The sequence below is a fragment of the Belonocnema kinseyi genome, chromosome 2, assembly GCF_010883055.1.
Source record: "Belonocnema kinseyi isolate 2016_QV_RU_SX_M_011 chromosome 2, B_treatae_v1, whole genome shotgun sequence".
In the NCBI taxonomy this organism is placed as follows: domain Eukaryota; kingdom Metazoa; phylum Arthropoda; class Insecta; order Hymenoptera; family Cynipidae; genus Belonocnema; species Belonocnema kinseyi.
The window spans coordinates 114,058,291-114,078,676 of NC_046658.1; the positions used below are offsets into that span (position 1 = coordinate 114,058,291).

The 20,386-nt window shown below is 29.5% G+C and overlaps 2 protein-coding genes across 11 annotated transcripts in view; one reads left to right on the plus strand and one right to left on the minus strand.

Annotated features, from left to right (window-relative positions):
- The window catches only part of LOC117167092, an 86,481-nt gene extending 81,020 nt beyond the window's left edge, over positions 1 to 5,461 (plus strand). For all 5 annotated transcript variants that reach the window (XM_033351731.1, XM_033351729.1, XM_033351728.1 and 2 more), the window contains one exon: positions 548 to 5,461. In XM_033351731.1, coding sequence (XP_033207622.1) covers positions 548 to 3,908 — 3,361 coding nt within the window. In that variant the 3' untranslated portion in view covers positions 3,909 to 5,461. The remainder of the gene's footprint in view (positions 1 to 547) is intronic.
- A 5,606-nt stretch (positions 5,462 to 11,067) lies between these two features.
- LOC117167808 lies at positions 11,068 to 20,081 on the minus strand. 6 transcript variants are annotated; one of them, XM_033353003.1, is made up of 5 exons: positions 19,958 to 20,081; positions 18,334 to 18,816; positions 16,433 to 16,686; positions 15,515 to 16,148; positions 11,068 to 11,870 (listed from the first exon to the last, which is right to left on the minus strand). In XM_033353003.1, exons 2-5 carry the CDS (start codon positions 18,814 to 18,816, stop codon positions 11,481 to 11,483), a joined length of 1,761 nt encoding a protein of 586 aa, XP_033208894.1. In that variant the 5' UTR covers positions 19,958 to 20,081; the 3' UTR covers positions 11,068 to 11,480. The 6 variants fall into 6 exon arrangements, with proteins under 6 accessions (XP_033208894.1, XP_033208895.1, XP_033208897.1 ...); XM_033353004.1 differs by having other exon boundaries at positions 19,930 to 20,069; XM_033353006.1 differs by having other exon boundaries at positions 19,915 to 20,069.
- Positions 20,082 to 20,386: the final 305 nt, after the last annotated feature.

Sequence of the window (20,386 nt, forward strand, 5' to 3'; positions counted from 1 at the left end):
ATTCCTAATCATGAAGCGAATTCAGGGAATTTATTTTATTTTTAATTTTTTAATTTTTAATTTTTATTTTTTATTTTAATTTAATTTTATTTTATTCCTGGAGCTTATAGAACTCTCAATGTTAATAGAAATCCCGGAGTTATTGAAATTAATTGAATTTTTTCACCGCTCTCGCTCTACTCACCTGAGAAACTATATGAGCTAGCGGTTTTAGGATGGTTGAGAACGGGGTGATTGAAAGCGAGAGTTCGGTGTAGCTTTTTCAATTTTAGATAATCTGGAATTTGTGCATTTGTTCTCTTAGCATGACATCCATTGATTTAGTAGATTTTCTTTCGACGTGAAGGAATAGAAAAATTTATTCTCCAAGTTTTTTTTTCATTCTACAATATTTGATGGGATTATTTTAACTCCCCTGTCACTCAGTCAATCAATCTCTTAATCTTACTAATTACACAAATATGAAGAAGCTTACTATTGGCAAATATATTTTATCAAATTGGTTATGATTATTATGAATACGTTTTAATTGGATATTTTTTTGTAGGTTACAAACATCTGACTCTCAGCGGAAGCTGAAAGATCTTCAGTACATGGATCAGTCGCTGAGGACAGTTGCAACGCAGTTACTGAACGTATCTAGTTCAGGAGATGTTACCAAAAAAGAGGAAAAACAAGAGGGCAACGGCGTTTTGAACAAACTGATCTTCGTTGATACGAAGACGAAAAATTTTGAAGATAATCATGACACATCTACTATAGTTGAAGTAATGGATCCTTTAAATTTTGATCACAATTCCACCAAATCTGTCCCTTACGAGAGACCTGTAAACTCTAAATTCGGCTACATTGAAAGCAGCCACCCTGGACAAGCCATGGCATTGACGGAAGAAGAATTAGAAAAAGAGTTTAGCATGATAAAACACCCCACAGCTCATAAAATTAAACCAACCACAACTAGCGGAATTTCTACTTGGATTCTTTTAAATCCTCCTTCAACAACTCCAAATTTTTCTCTTGAAGAAGAGAGAACTAAGTACCCTTTTACCACTGAAGGACAGACTGTCATGAAGACAACATCATCTAATAAAAAAGTCGAGTCTAATGATCAGAAGCCATTAACAGGCACTATCGAAAAAGTCACAACACCTCCACCAGCAGTTTCTTTTGAAAAGATCAACACCCAGGTTCCAAAAAAATCTACTCCCATGCTTATAAGAAAGTCAACTACGCCAGCAACTCAAAAACAAGAAAAACAAACAGCAAAGCCTGAAAGACAGACTGCAAAGCCTGAAAAGTTCACAAAACAAACAGAAAAACCAGCTCCAGCCCCTGAAAAGTCAACACTAAGTGAGAAGAAAGGTGAAAGGCTGACTCAAAGTACTACACCCAAAAGTACAACTCCAATGTCAGCTACTAGCGTTGAGACAAAGGAATCAGATTCCACTACAAACATTCCTCCAAAACCAGTGAGCACTACTAAAAAGGTTCAGCCAGTTGCAACCCAGAAACCCAAAACAACAAGTCAGAGCCCAGATAATAACAAAGGTTCGGCTACCGTAAAAGGTTCCCCTACAAAAGCATCTAAACCCAATCCTCCAAATAGGCCTAAATTCGCTCCCCAGAAGAAGACTACTCCTAAACCTGAAATACAAAACCTAGAAAATCCTGCTACTTCAAAAATTGAAAAGGTCACTTACAACCCTGATCATATGATTACAACTCAGACGAGCCAGTTGGAAGAAACTGAAGTTCCTATGTTTATAACCAAAATTAAAGCCTCCCTTTTCTCCGAGACCAAAAAAACTACACCTGCAGCCAGCCCAACAGTTGGAACAACAAAAGCAACTCCCACAAAACCAACTCCAGCAAAAGCAAATCCATATAAAGAAGATCGCATAGAAGTACCAATCAAAGCCAAACCCACTGTAAGTAAGGCCAACAATGTTCTGAAGGCCCATTTGAAGAAGCCAGTCAACGACTTGACGAAAATCGAAATCGAGCCTATAAAAGTGAATCCCCCGATTTTGATAATTGAGAAGGTAGAGGACGAAGTTAAAAAGGAAAAGGCTCAAGATTCTAAGAACGTGCAAGATCTCTTGGATAATTCTAAAATCGATTTGAAGTTTGATTTCAATCCTGAATTAACCAAAATTGATGTTGAGACCACGTCTGATAAAACACCAACAACAACAGCTAAGTCCGCATCGAAGAGGAGGCAGACAAACAAGCGGAAGAAAAACAAAAACCGAAAACGTAAGCCTTCAACTACAGCGTCACCATCCGAAAGTACCAACTCTGAAATGTCAGCTTTATCAACTATTGCCGAATTATTTAATATTTCTGATTCGAATAGTACCGACAATACGATTCAGGAATCAAAAATCGAGCCGGAGACTAAAGTTGCAAATTCCACGAAGAACAAGAAAAAACAGGTTCAGAAGCCAATCAGTGCTCAGATTTACAATTTCCTGAGCAGAGAAGTAATGCCCAGCTTTGGTGTAATGTCCTTGGTAGGTTTAGGACTCGGTTTGGCCTCCTACTTCCTTTATCCCTTCAGTGGAGCCATTGCTCGTAGAAATTACGAGCTGGAACCGAATTACAAGTACAATCTTGATGAGTACGGTGGAAATTATGGTCAGAGCGAGGAGGAAGTTTTCTCAAAAGTCCTTCAGGGTATGACGAAGCATGATAATAAATTTGGAGGCATTAAGGACTATGAGAAGAATTACTACAAATATCAACATTTCGATGAGCCTTATAGCACCACTACGAAGAAAAATGAACTGAAGCACTTAACCTCATCGGGACCCATTTACAGACCTCTGGAGAATTCTTATGACGTTAATTACAGAAACTCTGAGTTCAAGTACCCTGACGTACCGCCGACTCCGAATTACTATGAGAGGCAGAAGCAACCTGATTCTTCTGCCGGTAAGGAAGTGAATGGGAATCGGCAGTTCGTTGTAGGGAATTTACCAAAGGAGTACTCTTTAAATGAGAAGTTACCTTCTTTGACTGCAGCTAACAAGAGAGTTGGTCTTCAAGATCCAGAAGAACCTACCAAATTTGAAAGAGAGATGGCTCAGAATTTTAACTTTCCGAAAAATTCGGTAAATATTCCTCAAGCTTATGCTCAGGTCGAGAGTCAGACAGCGAAGAATGAGGATGTTTATGAGGAAATTGAAATTACACCATCTGCTGTGGCTGTTGAACATGGACCTAGATTGCTGAGGATCAGGAGGTCAGATTCAGGAAAGGCGAAGAGGTTGAAGAGGGAGTCTGTCATACAAGTGATTCCTTCTAAAAGCGAACTAGAGAAGGAACATAGAGAAGAGGAAATTCCATTAAGTAATGATATTCTGGATATAATTGATTCTGCAATACCTGGTGTTGAAGAAGTGAAGACGAAAGAGAGAATTAAGCAAGAGGATCTAAATATGCAAAAAAAGAAGCAAGAAGAGGATAAGAAGACTAAGGCGAAGGAAAAAATTGTAGAACCTGAAAGCATCACAAAAAATGTTGTACTTTCATCCTCCGCTGAAACTGTGACACCATCTTCTACTTTTTCAACAGTTACTTCAAATTCTTTGCCAGCAGTATCTTCCAAAACAGTACCTTCAAAAGTATCGTCAAAAATAGATTTTTCAAAAACAGAAGCAGCATGGAGTTCGAGTACAACAGGTTCAAATCTAGAAACCTCAACAGAAACATCAACAGATCGGTTTACTTCTTCGACTAGTGAAAATCCTAAACAAACAGAAGCGGAGGGAAATAATATTTTTGGCGTTATGAGGAAAATTGCAGAAATTAAAATTAAACTGGCCTTGAGCCTTCTTAAACATGCTAGCGAGGGATTTGCGAGATATTTAGGACACGTGCAAAAAAGGATTAATGGCGAAGCATGATTTGTAATACAATTAATTATAAAGAAAAATCATTTTTGATAGGGTGTCTGGCGAGAGAAAATAATACAGTGCAGGCCAAAAGTTTGAATACATATACATAACATAACAAGAATCAGCTGTAGTAATATTTTCATATTTTTGCTGTTGTTAATACAATTTATTTCTTTGAAACAAATTCGGAAGGATCAGGAAATTTTAAAACTATGTTGTCCATATCAAAGTTATAGAGATAATGTAGTAAAATAAGTGGTTCAACTACAAAAATCGTTTTTTTCTTAAGTGTATTCAAACTTTTGGCCTGTACTGTATATTGTTTTGTATCAGCAAGTAGATAATTTTTATAACAAAAATGAAAATAACTAAAAGATCAAGTTCGTTAATGCGCAATTTTTTTTAATCGATACAAAAAAAATGTGATCCTTTCTGTTGTGGAGAAAAATTAAAAATGGCAATTCAGAATTGTTATTCGTGGTTTGTACAAAACAAAAATGCCAGACATAAGAATAATGCGAGCCTATTATAGTGAGTAATGTTTAGAGATGTTATGGTAGTTATATCGTGAAAATAATATAATATCGAAACGATGTCAGTATTCCCAGTTATCAGCTCTCTAAAATTGTAGATGATTTAGGATGTGTAAGGATTATTGTAAAAAAGGCGATAAATGAGTAATTGAGAAGATTGTAGAATTTTTTGTCATAAATCCAAGAAGTCAGAGCACTGAAAGATTTATTGTAATATAAAATATAAAAGTACAGAACATATAGCGTATAAATGAATATAATATATAAATAGGCATCAACGAACTAATGTGTAAATAAACGGTAAAAATAAAGTAATAATTTTTGTATCACTGAAGAAATTAATTTCACTCGGAAAAAAGTTTGTTTCAATCAAACAAACATTTGTTTCTCCCTATATTAAAGATAGAATTTGTTTGATTACAAAAATTGTTTTTTCGTGTTAAACAAGTGTGTGTTTGAATTAAAAAACTTTTATTTGAATCAAAGGAATATCTTTTGGACCCTATATCAAAGAAAGAACTTGTTTGATTAACACAAACATTTTTCTGAGTGTTGGAGTTTGTTTTCTAAACTTGTTTCCCAGTCCTACAATGAGTTAAGTAAGATATACCTATAAAGTAGGAGGTATATTCATAAATTCATATTTTTAAATTGAAACTGTTCTAGTTGTTGATTAAATCTTTTTGTCACTTTTATGATTTAATGGTAGTAAAGAATAAATAAGTAATAATTATGTAACTATGCTAATATACAATTTAAAAGGGAGAATTACACTCAGAATTGTTAATATTTTTCTTGAGTATGGATATTATAATTTTTGCTGATATTAAAAGATTAATTTAAGAAACAGATGTTTAGGATTTAATAGATAAATAAGGCGCTGGTGGAAAAAGTTTCACAAGAAAGCAAATTTCTACAGCTTTAATTTTTGTTAAAGCATGTGCAAAAATTAACGAAATTTGATTTAAAAAAATACAATTAAATACAAATAGATAATTGTTTTTTGTATTTTTGTAGAATATTAAATGAGACAACAATAAAGTTCAAATTACTACATTATAAAATTTTGTATAACTTTTTATTAATAATTTGTTTTATTTTATTGTAAAAACCTACAAGGCTTTACAGCTACCTGCATTATTTTTAATTTCATGAAACTTGGATGTTTGACGTCATAAAAGCACTGATGATTTTACGTAAATTATCGTGGAAAATAAAAAATTTATACAACAAAATACAAAATTTCACAAAAGTTGAAATATTGAAAAACTGTACTAAGAATGATGTTGTACATTCTTGTCGTTTATTGAAGAAGTGTGCAAATTTATAAAAATATACTATATGTTTTCAAAGAACTTTTTTCAACAAAATAATTCATAGATCAAGGAGAAATTTTAGTTAGGCAAAATTTTTTTATATAGAAATGTTACCTAAATATTCTATATTGTTGGATATTATTATAGTTTTTTATATAGTTTCTTCAGCCAGAGATTGGTTCTTTTTCGACTTTGGATGACAGATATTTAGAATATTTGCAATTAGATCACTTTATAATTAGGATGTATAAATGATCGCTATTGAAAAAAGCGTCTACGTTTCACTTTAAAGGAATGGTAGAATGTTCAGTGACAATAATCGTTATTCGAAAACTAAGATTTTTTGTTAAGAGCTTTTTTAAAATATATATTTACGAAAATACTTTAAGCGTAAGATAATTTAAGTAACCTTGAGTTTTTAGTTGTTTAGGAACGATTATTATATTTTACTATTTTAAATTTCCCTTAAAGTTTAAACATAGAAGCTTTTTTGTAATAGAGATAATTTATATATCCTAATTTTAAATTATTTTATTTCAATAAGTATTATAAATATTTGTCATTATAGGGCTAAAAAGAGTAACTTTTTGGCTGCAAAACCTGTAAATTCCTGTAGTACTTTGCGGTTCTAATTTTTTGTAAATTCTTGTCGAAAATTAAAACTGCAATAAAATACAAAAAATATCTGAAAAAAAATACAAAATTCGTCCTAATAATAGACAAATATTTAGACAAATAATAGACACATTACTGTAATTTTCGTTGTAATGTATTCAATTTATTTGTAAGTTTCTGCAAAAATGGTTTTAATAAGTAATAACATTTTTTTAAAATTTGTTATTTAAAGTTTTTCCGAAATAACAGTTTTAAGGTGAAGCGTATCAAATCGACAACTAATTATTTCAAAAATGAATAGATCTGTAATATAAAATTCTGTTTTTAAAATTAAACTTTCAAAAAAGGATAGAATTTAAATTTTTCAAATAGAAATTTTTAAAATGAAGTAAATTAAAAATTAAAAATCTTTTCTGTATTTTCTCTATTTCATTTTTATTATCTCTGATAAAAAGCATTCCTTTCATCACCAAAATCGATTTATAAATTTAAGAAAAGTTATTTATTTTGTTTAAATGCGAAATTTTTTTAAATATTTTGAATATAAAACTTAAAAAGTTGTTTATTGTTACCCGACATATTGTTTATGAGAAACCAAGAGGGTCATATGACGAGAAAAAGTAAATACATCTATTCACTCAGAATAAGTTTTGGTTATACCAATAACATTTTTGTTGGATCAAAAATACAATATCTTTATTATATAGATTAAAAAATATTTGGTTCACCCAAAAAAATTTTTTAGTCGTCTAATTTAAATTCTTTGGTGAATAGAGTATTTGGTTTATTCAAACAAAAAGTTCGATTCTGTCAATGAAATATTTTGTTGCATCAACGAAAATTTCTTTAATTCAATCAAATTTGCATGCGTATCCAAAAAAACAGTCTTGTCCTTAAGAACATAATTTTGTGATTGTAGTGAATACACAACAAAATAATTCTTCATTGTTCTCAAATATATTAGAAAGATTTAATTAAAATATTTGAGAAGATTCTTGTTTCAAATTTTTCCAAAATTATCTTTGAACTTCATGCTTTTAATTCTCCCCTGTAAAATCCACTGATTGTTATAATTAGGTTTCCTTTTAATAAGCCGTTATTTATAAGAATAAGTATAAAATTGAAAATGAAAATTTCAGTAGCTTGATTTCAAAATTGATTAAAAAATTAACGGTCTACGTAAAGGGATATATGAAAATATTATTTACTACTATTAATTATGAACTTACATTTTGTATTGCAAAAATATGGTTCATTAACCCACCAAATCATCTCCAAATTTGGACAAATATTCATATTTCACAATTAAATAGAAAAACAAAAAAATTAATATAACCCCTACCCTACGTCTGATTATTAATTATTTTGTCATAATTTATCATTAGAAAAGAAAAACATAATAACTCCCTTCGCTAATAAAAAAATTCAACAAGAGGTAAAAAAGGTCAGGAAAATTCAATTTAAAAAACCCCACGATACAGTTACGAATTGGAAATGTCTATAAAATCATATGAGTTTATTTTTAAAAAATTGATTACGGTAATAATTAATGACAAATACCGCTTTCCTACAACTAATACGAGATATAATCTTTATGTTGTAATGAATTAAGTTAACAACTAATTGATTTTTTATTTCAAATTTTATTTTGATCACACCAACCCCACTATCATACTTGCCCTACAAACAGTAATTTATAAAAAATTCCCAATCATTAGATTATTCAAAACACATTTTAATTTATAATTTAAAAACAAAAAAAAATTTTCTTTTTGCAAAGACTTAATTCTAGAACAATTAAATCAAGTCTCTGAAACACTCAGATTTTATACAAACATCATTAATCTAACACTTTTATAATATTTTATATTTAAGATCATGATTAGGAAAACACTTTTTCGTCAAATGAATTAGGCTTTTATGAAAAATCATTTAATTAATTAACAATACGTTGATGGATGATTTGCCGGAGACGTTAAATCGAATGCGATTAAAAAATAACCTGGTGGAAAACAGCGCCAGCCTATTTGAAATTTAAATAACTAATTACAAGTAGCTTGTAAGCTTTTTTTTCATTGCGGCAAAATTTGATTTATTTTTAATTAAGTTTTAGAAAATGGATATCATCATCGATTTTTACAACATTCGTCTTATTCAACAAAAGAGAACTCAAAAAAATATTTTTTCATTTAATGAAAATTTTGTTAAATGACAAAAAATATTCATTGGCTCTCAATCAAAGAAAAGTTAAATGAACAAATAAGTTTATAAAACAAACCATATTTTTAATTCGATACAAATATTTTTCTGTGTGAACTTGGTTATTGTCGACTTTTCAATCTAGCAAATGTAATTTTCACCAAATTCCATGTATATATATATATATTTTGGAATGTTTAAGCAAAAATGACTTTTCCACCTAAATACTTTAATTTTCAACCAAAAATATGAGTTTAAAAAAAGTTAATTTCAAACAAAGACTTCAATTCTCTACTTAAAATGGAATAGTTATATTTTCAGTTGAAAAATTAATTCTAAATAAAAAAAAACAATTTTTCAATGCAATAGTACAATTTTAAATCAAAGATATGAATTTTTAAGTAAAATGATGAATCTTGAAAATAATGAATGAATTTTCAATAAATAAATTTAATTTAAATTTATACATTTTCAGCTAAAATGGAATAGTTAAATTGGTTTCTACTAATTTAGTTCGTATATAAGTAAACAAATAAGAAAAAGGTAAAGTTTCTTCAACATAGGCAAATAATAAGAATTCTTTAAAAAATGGGAAAATAGGAATAGGGAAAAAGTATGAAGTCTGTAAAATGAAAATGATTTTCAAACTTGTTCAAGGGTGTAATTAAGGGTATAATGGCTACTAAAGGCATGTACCAAAGTGTCACGTGATTAATATGTTTTGTAATTTGAAAATCTAAATATTGTGTTTAAATTTTGAAAAATGGTTCCAAATAAATAAATGCACGTCTGTCCGACCCATTTGCTTTTTTATTTTATTTAAATAGTGCAATTTCAATAATTTTAAATATGAATGTAATTGAAAACAGGACTTTACAAACCCCTACTAAAAAGGATTTAAAAAATACACTATTCAAAGAAAGTAATAATTTACATGGGCCAGACAGACTCTTTATTATACTTAAAAAAATATACATATTTTTCATCAAAATTTATAAATGGTAAAATTAAGGATTCTACCTGTAAATATCCTCAATATCATTAATCAGAGACAATAATAAAATGAAATTGATTTGAGTAATCAACCTATATCAAGCAACTATATAAATATGCTTTCTGTAAATCTGATATGAAATTTTGAATATGAAATTAAAAAATCGTAGGTGAAATGAAAAATTTGTAGAGAATTTCTTTTCTGTACATTACAGTAATAAAAAACTTTAGTTAAATAAAGTGCAAACAAATTTATTTTTTAAACGTGTACAAAGGTGCCAGGAATAATAATAATATTAATAATTTGAATCCTATGGAGGGTGTCATTTTTAAAGAAGGTATATCATAAACCACAGAGGTGTAAGCACTGAAAAATGTATTGTAATATAAAATATAAAAGTACAGTACACGTAGTATATGAATAAATATAATATATAAATAGGCCTCAGCAAAAACATATTTAATTAAGCAATAGAAATTAAATAAAAATTGTTCTATTACTAAAGAAATTAATTGGAAGTTTGTATTTTACACTTAATTACCAATCGTAGAATTTTTTGATAGAGTAATCTATAGCGTAGAAGTTATATAATTAAATATATATTTCTGAATTGAAAGACTCCTAGTTATTGCTTAAATTAATGTGCCATTTTAATTGTTTTTATGTCACTAGAAAATAAATAAATAAATTTTATGTAACTATTTTAGGATACAATACAAATGACGGAGTGATATTTAGAATATTTGTTTCTTGTATTAAAGTTTGTTTTTACATTTTTAATATTTTTATTTAGTATGTATATTATCACTTTTGCTGATGCTAAACAGTTAGTTCAAGAAACAGATATTCGGGATGTGAACTTAAGAGTTAAATAACACGAGGGGCATATAACTTAAAAATACGGCTTTAAATTAGGCATCTGAAAAATTTTAATAATATAAGACTTATAAAATGAACAATATTTTCCATTAACAAATACTAAACAAATACTTTCAAAATTAAATAATTCTGTAATCGAAAATTCTGTCTAGTTTTAAACAATTAAATTTAACAATTTAAAATAAAAATAGTATTTCTCTAATTAAAACGTTAAAAATGGAATAGGTTGAAATGAAAAATCGAATTTTTAAGTATTCGTAATTATCAAATTAAAAATTTAACTATTGCAATGGTAAAAATTATAAAAATGACACCTTTTGAAATAGAAAGCATTCAGGAATACAAAACATCAGAAATGAAAATTTGGAAATAGTAATAGATCGAAAAATTCCAATTTAAAACATTGCAATCAGAAGTTATATACCCTTCGAAACTAGATTGGTCTTAAAGACAAATAATATTACAATTCACGATTTTAATATGGATAATACGATCGTCGTTTGTATGGAAATTATCACTTTTTAAAATCACTGTCTCTCTTTTATAGTATAAAAATAATTATTACTGCAATATTACAAGTCTGTGAACGATCACTTTATCTAAATGTCTTACATTAGCATTTTTTCCTTCAATTTTTATGAGTGTCCAAATCCTTCCACATCAATTCTTGCACTTGAAAGTATTTGTAACAAAATTTTGTCATGATTAAGATGTTAATTAATTTACGCATATCCATGCGGAGTCATGCCAAGTTTAAGAGCATTCAGAAAAATATTTGTTATTGAATTTTTAAACAACAAATATTTAAGCTGTGATATAATAGAAAACAAAAGATCTGTGAAAATTTAGAAGGAAGCTTACTGAAAGGATCTTCCTTAAAATCATGAAAATTGATCTTAAATCAGTACAAGACATTGATTCAAAAAAGATGAACTAGCCTCGGATTACTAAAAAAGAAGTTTTTTTTTAAGTTGGTGTCAATTGTTCTACCTAGCAGTATTCAACTGGAGCCAACAACTATTTTTCTTTTTAGAATAATAAAAGCCTAAAACCTCAGTACCTTCGTTCTTTGGTTGTTCTGCTTATCCGCAAGTTGTCGAAGTCCTTGGTCAAGGTAAAAAACTTTCGTAATTTGACTATTTTTCGTATCGCGTTTTTTTCGCCCTAACATCATAGGGATCATCATGGCCATGGTTGCTGGCAACATTCCGGCACTTACAGCTGCTAATATAGCCGAGTTGGAAGGATTTCCGGAAACAATAGTGTTTCTGAAGGGTCTAGTACTGGTCATTTTTGTCAGCGGAGTCTTCTTGTTTCTTTCGTATTCCTTTTGACTCTGATCAACGGTTTTGAAGGTACGTTCGACCTCAAGGAGTCCACCGTGCGAAGTGGTGGTGTTGGTACCATTCACCGATGGAAGTACCGTTAATCTTACCTGCGAACGTTGAAGCTTTAAAAATTGATTTTTTTCCCAACGGTAATCTGGACACAAAAAAGTTTATCGTCTCCAAGCAGTCCCTTCAGCGACAGGCACGAATTCTGCACTTCAACGCAAGAACTTAGATAGAGGGTTCATCCTGGAGATGAGATTATTTCAGTTTTAGATGAATCATAGTTGATATCGTTTGAAATTGGGGGATTTTGTTAGTCAGGTTCTTGCGTTGGCTTGAAAAAGTATGGGGAAGGTATTCCAAAACTCAAGAAAACTTATGGCTGACTAAAATCGACTTTACCTACTGACAAAGGTATATTTAGGACATTTGGGGATAAAATTCCATAGGCTCGTATATTATCTATTCTATCCTTAATTTAAAAATCGTGTTCACGAGATCTTACAAGCATTCCTTCAGAGAAAAAATTGTCGTGAAACAAAACCATCGCTCTCTTGCCTGTTGGGTTTTGCACCACGTGAAAATATTTTGTACACAAAAAGAATTAGTTGGCTTTAGAGTAGGTGAATTTGGTCACAAGAGGATATTATTTGCTGCATACTGCGAGAATATGACTTGCTAACTGTTCTCACTTACAATTTTATGAACAATCAACTTTGCAAATAGAAGTATAGAAACAAGTAATTGTATTGTATATTCGTACAAAATTTTATTTCCAAATATTTCTAAACATTATTGATAATAGAAAAGATTGAATCGTAAAGTATTTTTTTTATTTTGCAAATAATTCTGTTTTTAACATTTTGCTATCACACTATATAATTTGTCAAATTTTCCCTACTTTTTACGAGATAAGGAAAAAAGAAACTGTGGACAAAAACTTTGAATATCTAAATTCAGAAGGATTTTAAAGATAATTTTTTCCCCCCATTTTATAGAAATTAAAAAAGTTTTAGGAAAATTAAATTATTTGACAAGATATTTAAAAGTCATAGAAGTTTTTAAAAGATTCGAAAATAATGTAAATATTGCATATTTCGAAAAATTAAGTTTTTTAAGAATTTTGAAAGGTTTCTAGAGAATCTAAACAAATTTTTCATGATTTCTGGACACATTTTAAACGGGGTTTTGTTTTTAAATGAATTTTGCGGCAAAATTAAAAAAGATTTTAAAATATTTTATATGATTTTCAAAATTCTGAAAAGCATTGAGAAGATAATAAGGAAAAATGTTTGAATTTTGCAAGATTACAAAATTTGAAAAAATCGAGTAAGTGTAAAAGATATTTATAAGTTATGAAAAGATTTCAAAGTAATATAAAACTTTACAGATTTAGAAAATTTATTTAAAAATATACATTTTTTAGGAATTTGAAGAAGACGCTATTTAAGCATTTTTAAAGGTTTTAAGAGAATAATCATATTTATTGAAGATTTCTGGGAAAATAATACAAAAGTTTTAATTCTTAAACTAACCCTCACATATTAAGGGAAATTTTGTAAAAGGTGGATAATTTTAAAGAAGTTTTTTAAATGTTTTAAATCTTTTCCTAAGTTTTTAAAACAATTTTTTTAATATTTTAAAACAAAATTCTTTAATTTCACAGGATTACAAAATTAAAAAAAATTTGAGTATGTAAGTTAAAGAAATATTTGAATTCATCGAATTCAAAGAAAAATGCAAAAAAGATTCTAAATTTTTAAAATGATTTTTAAGGTTCCGAAAAAATGTAAAAGTTTTGAAGTAAATTTTTCAAATTTCATAAGATAAAAAATGTTTAGAAGCTTTTTAAGAATTTCAAATGTTTCAAGAAAATGAAAACTTGTCTTACGGTTCCTGGGAAAATTTAAAATGTTTTTTCCCCCGAAAAATTAATTTTTAATTAATATTTAACAAGATTTCAAAAGATTTCAAAAGATTTCCAAAATTGTAAAATAGAATCTAGAAAATTTAAAGAAATTTTTTAATTTTTACATATTTTTCTACATTTTGAGAAAAATTTGAGCCAGTTTAAAAGATATTCAGAAATTTCACAAATTTGTATAAGATCACAAATATTTTAAAAGTTTAAAATATTTTCAAAAATTAAATAAGTGTTATAAAATTCTTTCAAGTTCTTCCAAAGTTCGGAATATCTTTTAACTGCATCGAAGTTTTCCTAATATTTTTTAAAGTCTTGCAACATAAGCAAATTTCTTTAAACAAACTTTAACTGATAATACTTGTTTCCTTGTTCTCAGACCTCAAAATATAATTTTAACTCGAATATAAATATTAAAAAAGTGTTACTAATAAATATTTATTCGAAATTTGTATTTTTTATTTGACCATTATTTCGCACTATTTTTTTTGAAAACCTGATTGAATTTGGAATGACTTGAAATAGTTCCATTTATTGTATTTTAAAATTTAAATTTAAATTTCGCCGCTAACTTTCAATTTTTTCACAACTGTAATTTGTGGTCGTTATGGTGGTGAAATATTTCATTACTCTTCCTAATCTTAATCTTAAATTATCTACTTTAATTAGATTTTAACCGATTTCGAAAAAATTTCAAATATTTTCTAACCTTAAAGAATTCTAAATAATTTGAAAGATTTTCACAGAATACGTCTAGTATTGATGTAGAGAAATTTTAAAAGATTTAAAGCGTTTGTAATGCGTTTTAAAATATTTCAAGGTATATCACAAAACTTCTAAATGTTTCAATGGATTTAAAAGAATTTTTAGGAATTGTAAAGTAATAAAAATATTTGAGAAATTTCCCAAGTATTTCTAGTAATTCGCGAATATTTCAAAGCATTTCCGACAATGTTTTGAAATTTTACTTGCCTTTAAAAAGTTATATATATATATATATTTCAATTGATTACGGTGGATTAAATATGATTTCGACAATTTTTAAAAGTATTTAAAATTATTTTTAATTATTAACTTTAAATTATTAGTTCAACGAATGTTTTATTCACATTTAAATAAATGAATAACTCATTCAGTTTCAAGCTAGACATTTAAATTGCTCGTAAATTTAAAATCTAAAAAGAAGTCGCTGTCTAAAATATAACAGAAAAATCTTACAAATGAGAAATGTTAAACCGTCTTTGAATAAATTTGTTTATCATAAATATTATCACAACTTAGTTGGCATTTTTTTCCTTTCAAGATCATGAGTTTTGGAACATCTAACACATACTTATGCTCAGTTTCACTTACACCAAATAGTTTAGTTTCCAAAAATGATTGAGGTTGAAGTTTTGGAACATTTTCCCGAGAATTCTCAAGTCAACATGAATAATATTTTGATTCTTTGATTTTATGGTTAGTTGTAAAAAAAATATAACGAAACTTTACCGAAACATATTAAAATAATGTTTCTGTTGATCAAAAACAACCGAAAGTTTTTTTGATTCTGTGCATGTTGTAAATACAAGAAAATTTATTTTAATTTCCTAGATTTCATTTTTTTAAATAAGCGTTTGGTTAAATCAACAAAACATTTATTTGAATAAAAGAAAATTTGCTATAACTAATAAAAAATTGAATAGTAACCAAACACTTCTTTGAATCGGGAAGAAAGTGTCCGCAGTGAAAGTTTCGAACTTCAACCCAACAAATTGAAGACTCCTAAAGGAAATGTTAATTTACCTACGTGAAAACGGACACTAGACTACGTAAATTTCATCTGACCTGTCTTCTTGAAGTCATCACAGCAACAGTAGAATCGTGGTCATCATTATCTGGATTTTGAGCTTTGGTTGCATCCGTAACTTTTAGAGTTTCTCCAGTGAGAGCATCAACTTTAATCGACCTTTGACGATTCTTGGTATATCCTCGATTTGTAGAAAGTAGAATCCATTGTCCATCTCCACTGGATGGATGAGTAGGTGGATGGTCATTCAAGTACTGATATTGAGAAAAATGTGGTCTATCCTTTGATTCAGTTGGTCGAGGATAACTTTGTGGTCGGTCATGTGATTCGTATTTAGATGGATAATTTTGATTTTTCCAATCGTTCGGGTCTTCTTCATTCTTGTTTGTGTATCTATCCGCAAAGGAATAATTTGGCTTTGCAATTTGAGGTCGATCCCAATTACTGGGGAAATTGGAAGGTCTCTCGTCAGTTATAATATCACTTGTTGGACGATAATTATCTGGATATCTGTTATAGGAGGGCTTTTCTGGGGGCCATATTTGAGCCTGATTAGGATTTTCCTCGAATCGGTCTATGTAGGGTTTCATTGGTTGATTCGGTTTTGGCCGATCTGAGTACCAGGGCTTCTCTTCTGAACTTTCAGGCCAGTTTGGTTTTGGCCTGTTTGACCTGAAACCATCAAAGGTTTTTTTGAACGAGCTCTGAATATTTCTTAGTTAAATAGAACAAATGCTAGTTGAGAGTTTCTTTGAATGTTTTAATATTAAAAATTTACAACAGATATCCTTTTTTGGGTATCCGTTCTTCAATTTCTAACCAAAAAGAATGCTCTCACAAAAATAATTGTTCTAATTCCTATAAAACCCATAGTAAATTCAAAGCACTCACATTGTGTACATTGTCAGCTCTTAGAATTCTAGTTTTTTAAATAATTATATATTTAAGATTCGTACCAAGGTTTGTTGCTTTCGTATGATGGCCTTGAAGGATAAGGATCCGCCTGCCAGGGTTTTACATTATTTTCTTTGTCCCAAGGTTTAACTTCCGGCCAGGGTCTTTGGGACGTTGGATTTGCTTGCCATTTGGAAATTTTGCTTTTTGACCAAGGAATGGCATCCAAAGTTACCCATCCTTTTTTATCGTCATGAGAATTACTACCTCCCCAGTAACTATTTCTCTTCAAAGTGTCGTTGAGGTCATTTTGGGTCTGAAATAAAACATATTTTGTTAACGATGACCGCTTTAATTATGAATACTGAAAGATTTGGATCCTAATTTATTTATTGAGTTTTAATCACGATAATATGAATAATATAGACCTTAATATAAGACGTCTTAAATTTTTGTCAAGAAAATATTACTTTTCTTATTAACGCTTGAATTAACACTTTTTGATTGAATTTAACTTTTTTGTACGGAAATTGAGTGAATTCAAAATAATTAGGCGGAACTCAGGTGGATTCCATTATTTCAATTAAATTTAGGTGTCCTAAACTGAATTCAAGTGAATTAAATTTTAACAATATTTTGTTCAATTGTTACATCTTGCAAATCTTGTAATTTTCACCAATCTTGGAAAACTGAGTAAATTTTAATAATTGATGCCATCTTTTTTCGGATTAAACATTCTCCATAACTTTAATGTATTCAATTTTGAAACTAGCTGAAATCGTTGAAATAATTTTTTTTAACGAAAACATTTACTAAACAAATAATTATATTTAACGGTTAATTACTTCTTTAATTGGAAACAGTGAAATTGTAGAAAATGTTCTCCCCGAAAGAATATGTCATGACATGACAATATTATTTCAATTTTTCAAATCATAGCCAACTATTTTTTCCAGTGGTCTAATTTTTGGCATGACAACTACCTTAAGTGGTTCAGATTTGAAGGAGAATTAAACCCACTGTTTAAGTTAATTCAACTGAATTTAAAGCAAAATACTCCTGCAATAAACTGATTAATAAGCTTTTCCAATTATTTTTCGAAACTTCAAAGGGGGATGGTACGAAAAAATTTGTTGGCTACAAGTTAACCATCCCAAAAATGCCCAAAAAATCCCCCTATAAATTCAAAATAAAAATATTATATAAATTTTATGCTCAAGAGGGCTTTTTTCAATTTTTTATTACATAAATTATTATTAACTATGTGGCAGGTCTTAAAGCTTAGTTTGCTAATTTGAAATTGTTTAAATGAATTTGCATTGTTTAAGAACCTTTTGTTTTCCTTTAAAGTTTCTTCTTCGTTAAAAGCATTTTGCAACGATTTGAAAAAAAATTCACTTTCGATTTTTCATGGAACAGTTAAAGAAAATTATATTTTTGCCGAATCTCTTTAATTATGTAACTGATTATTAACTGTTTTTTGCTTTCCAGAATTACACCCCAATTGATGAAATAATTATTATTCATTGGAACAATTGCTAAATGTTTTAAACTAAAAATATGTTTTATAACATTGATTATCTGCGTCATTAATTCTAGAAAATTCTATCTTTTCATGATTTAATGGGAAAGAAAAAGCTTTCAAACAAATAATAATTCTTCAAAAAATTAAAAATAAGTTAAGAAATATATGTATGGTTTGCAAATGCCGGATAAGAACTCACGCAAAAAAAAGTTCTCTACAGCGTGAGGTTGAATCTTATGGGATTTTCAAAAGAACCTTTGCACTTGTCAATATTAACTAAGTGCAAAGAAATTAAAAAATATCTGTATCTTCAAAACTAAAGGCATCTATAAAAAATTGGCCTTATAAATTTTTAGACCACTCTAATTCACACAATTCGTTTCCAAATTTATTTATAGCCACTTTCTATAAATTTAAATTGATATTTTGTTATCCTACCCCTCGCACCGTCGTTGAATTATGAACAATCACAGAAGAAATCATTTCTTTTTCCGCATGTTCTTCGCTGTTTGTTTCAAGATTTGAAGTTTTGTCTTCCGATGCTACTGTTCTCAAAGGATATTTGTAATTTCTCTCAGTACTCGTCTTAATTTTGTTCGCATATTCTTCCAAAAATTTGTTCAGAACGTCTGGGTTAAAAGTAGAGCTTTCGTCAAAAGAATATCTTCTATCAATTTTTGGCCCAAAATCCTTTGAAGCTGATTGGTCCTCATCCTGAATCCTGGTTCCTGCTTCGTCTTGGAGAGATCCTTTGCTTCCGGTGAGCGGATAATGCAAAAATCTAAGATTCTGAGGACTCTTGGTTTTAAAAAGTGTAGGTGGATTGTCATTCAATTTAATATAGTACTTTGTACTTCCAAATGAACTTTCCAGGGAGAGGGCTATCAGGAGCAGATAGAACGCTCCTCTTGACGAAGACATCTGAAATATATTGAATTATATTTTTTATGTCCAATCACATGCATTGTCAGAAAAAAATTATTTTATATGTTTATGACAATAATTGAACTGTGTCCAGTCATTCTTTGTTTTTCATTATTCCTATCTAATGATAGTAATAAAAAACAGAGAATGGTTGGATACCACTTAAATGAAATTGGTTAGATGAATAAAATGTATTAGTCAATTTAATCAAGCCGTTAGAGGAAAAAATTAATCAAATAAATTTGTTCATTCACTTTATATTAGAGTAACTCCATACAATTTTGAATGAATATTTTGTTTTCTAACTTTTTCATTTTTATAGAAATTTCATTTTAGTATCATTGTTGAAATACTTTTCAATTATCCAAGTTATGAGTACACAAAAGACAGCAAAGCATGGTGGAAATCAGTACGAAAGTACGATAATTATTCCAGTCGTAAATTGCAAAAAGTGCAGTTTTCTCACTCTGTTAAGTACAACGTACGTTATAGCGGTACTGAAATATTTACAATATATTTGTTCGAGCAAGCTACTTTGTAATTATGAATACCAAAAGTTTATTCCAATCTAAATGAAAACATTATTTACGTAAAGACGTTAATCTTATCGCTCGAAAAAGAATAATATTCATGTTACAAAATATAAAAAATGAGTACAAAAATATTCTTATCCAAAACTGGATCATCAGAAGATTAGGAACTTCTAACGTCTTTTTAAATCTCTTAGATTCCTGTGATCTAATTTTGGATTAAAACTTATTTTGTGATTAAACTCCGTAAAACCTTTCCTAAAATAGAAAACTTGTAAGCCACCAATTACAGAAATATAATTTCGTAGCACTTTTTATTGTAGGATGCAGCAAGGACGTTTCTTCTGATATCACCAATTTAATCGCGTCTTTTTGATAATAGTAACGATGGACTTGATTCGCCTTTAGGAAATATTGGGAATGACAACAACAAATGTCACTGAATTTGCCCTAAAAATTTTATCTTAGAACACGTAGAATTTTCTTTAGATTTTTAGCGTTAGCATGCATGGAAAATGAAAATTTGACATTGAACGTGATGTTACGTCACTGAGAGGAGGAAGACCTTGCCGAATCTTACATCCTGTCCTTGTTCCACAGACACTGACCGTCAACTGGGACCTGACACACGTGCCAAGTTTAATTACATAAACAACAGCTGCACCGAACCCGTTACCGTAGCAATGACCTTAACTCTTCAAGGCCCGAGATAGCTCTGGGTCTGAGACGATGGCCCCGTTTGCTTTTAATCCAGGTCCCCACTTCTTCGGCCGTGGTCCATTTTGCATCTTCTTCTTGCTCTGTATCCTTTTCCCTTTCTCTTATTGTTCTTCTCTCTCCGCCAGTCTTTCCCTCTTTGTCTCCTCCCCCACGTCGTGCTCACGAAGAGAGTGGGCCTTATGCCTTATGGGTCTTGTTTCTCACCAGCGAGCACTCTTCCTCCTTTTCTCCGGGCCTCTTTCCATTTCCTTTTTTCTTCCTTTCCTGCGCATGACCATCCCCTCAACCGGGAGGATATCGGACACAATGAAGCGCAT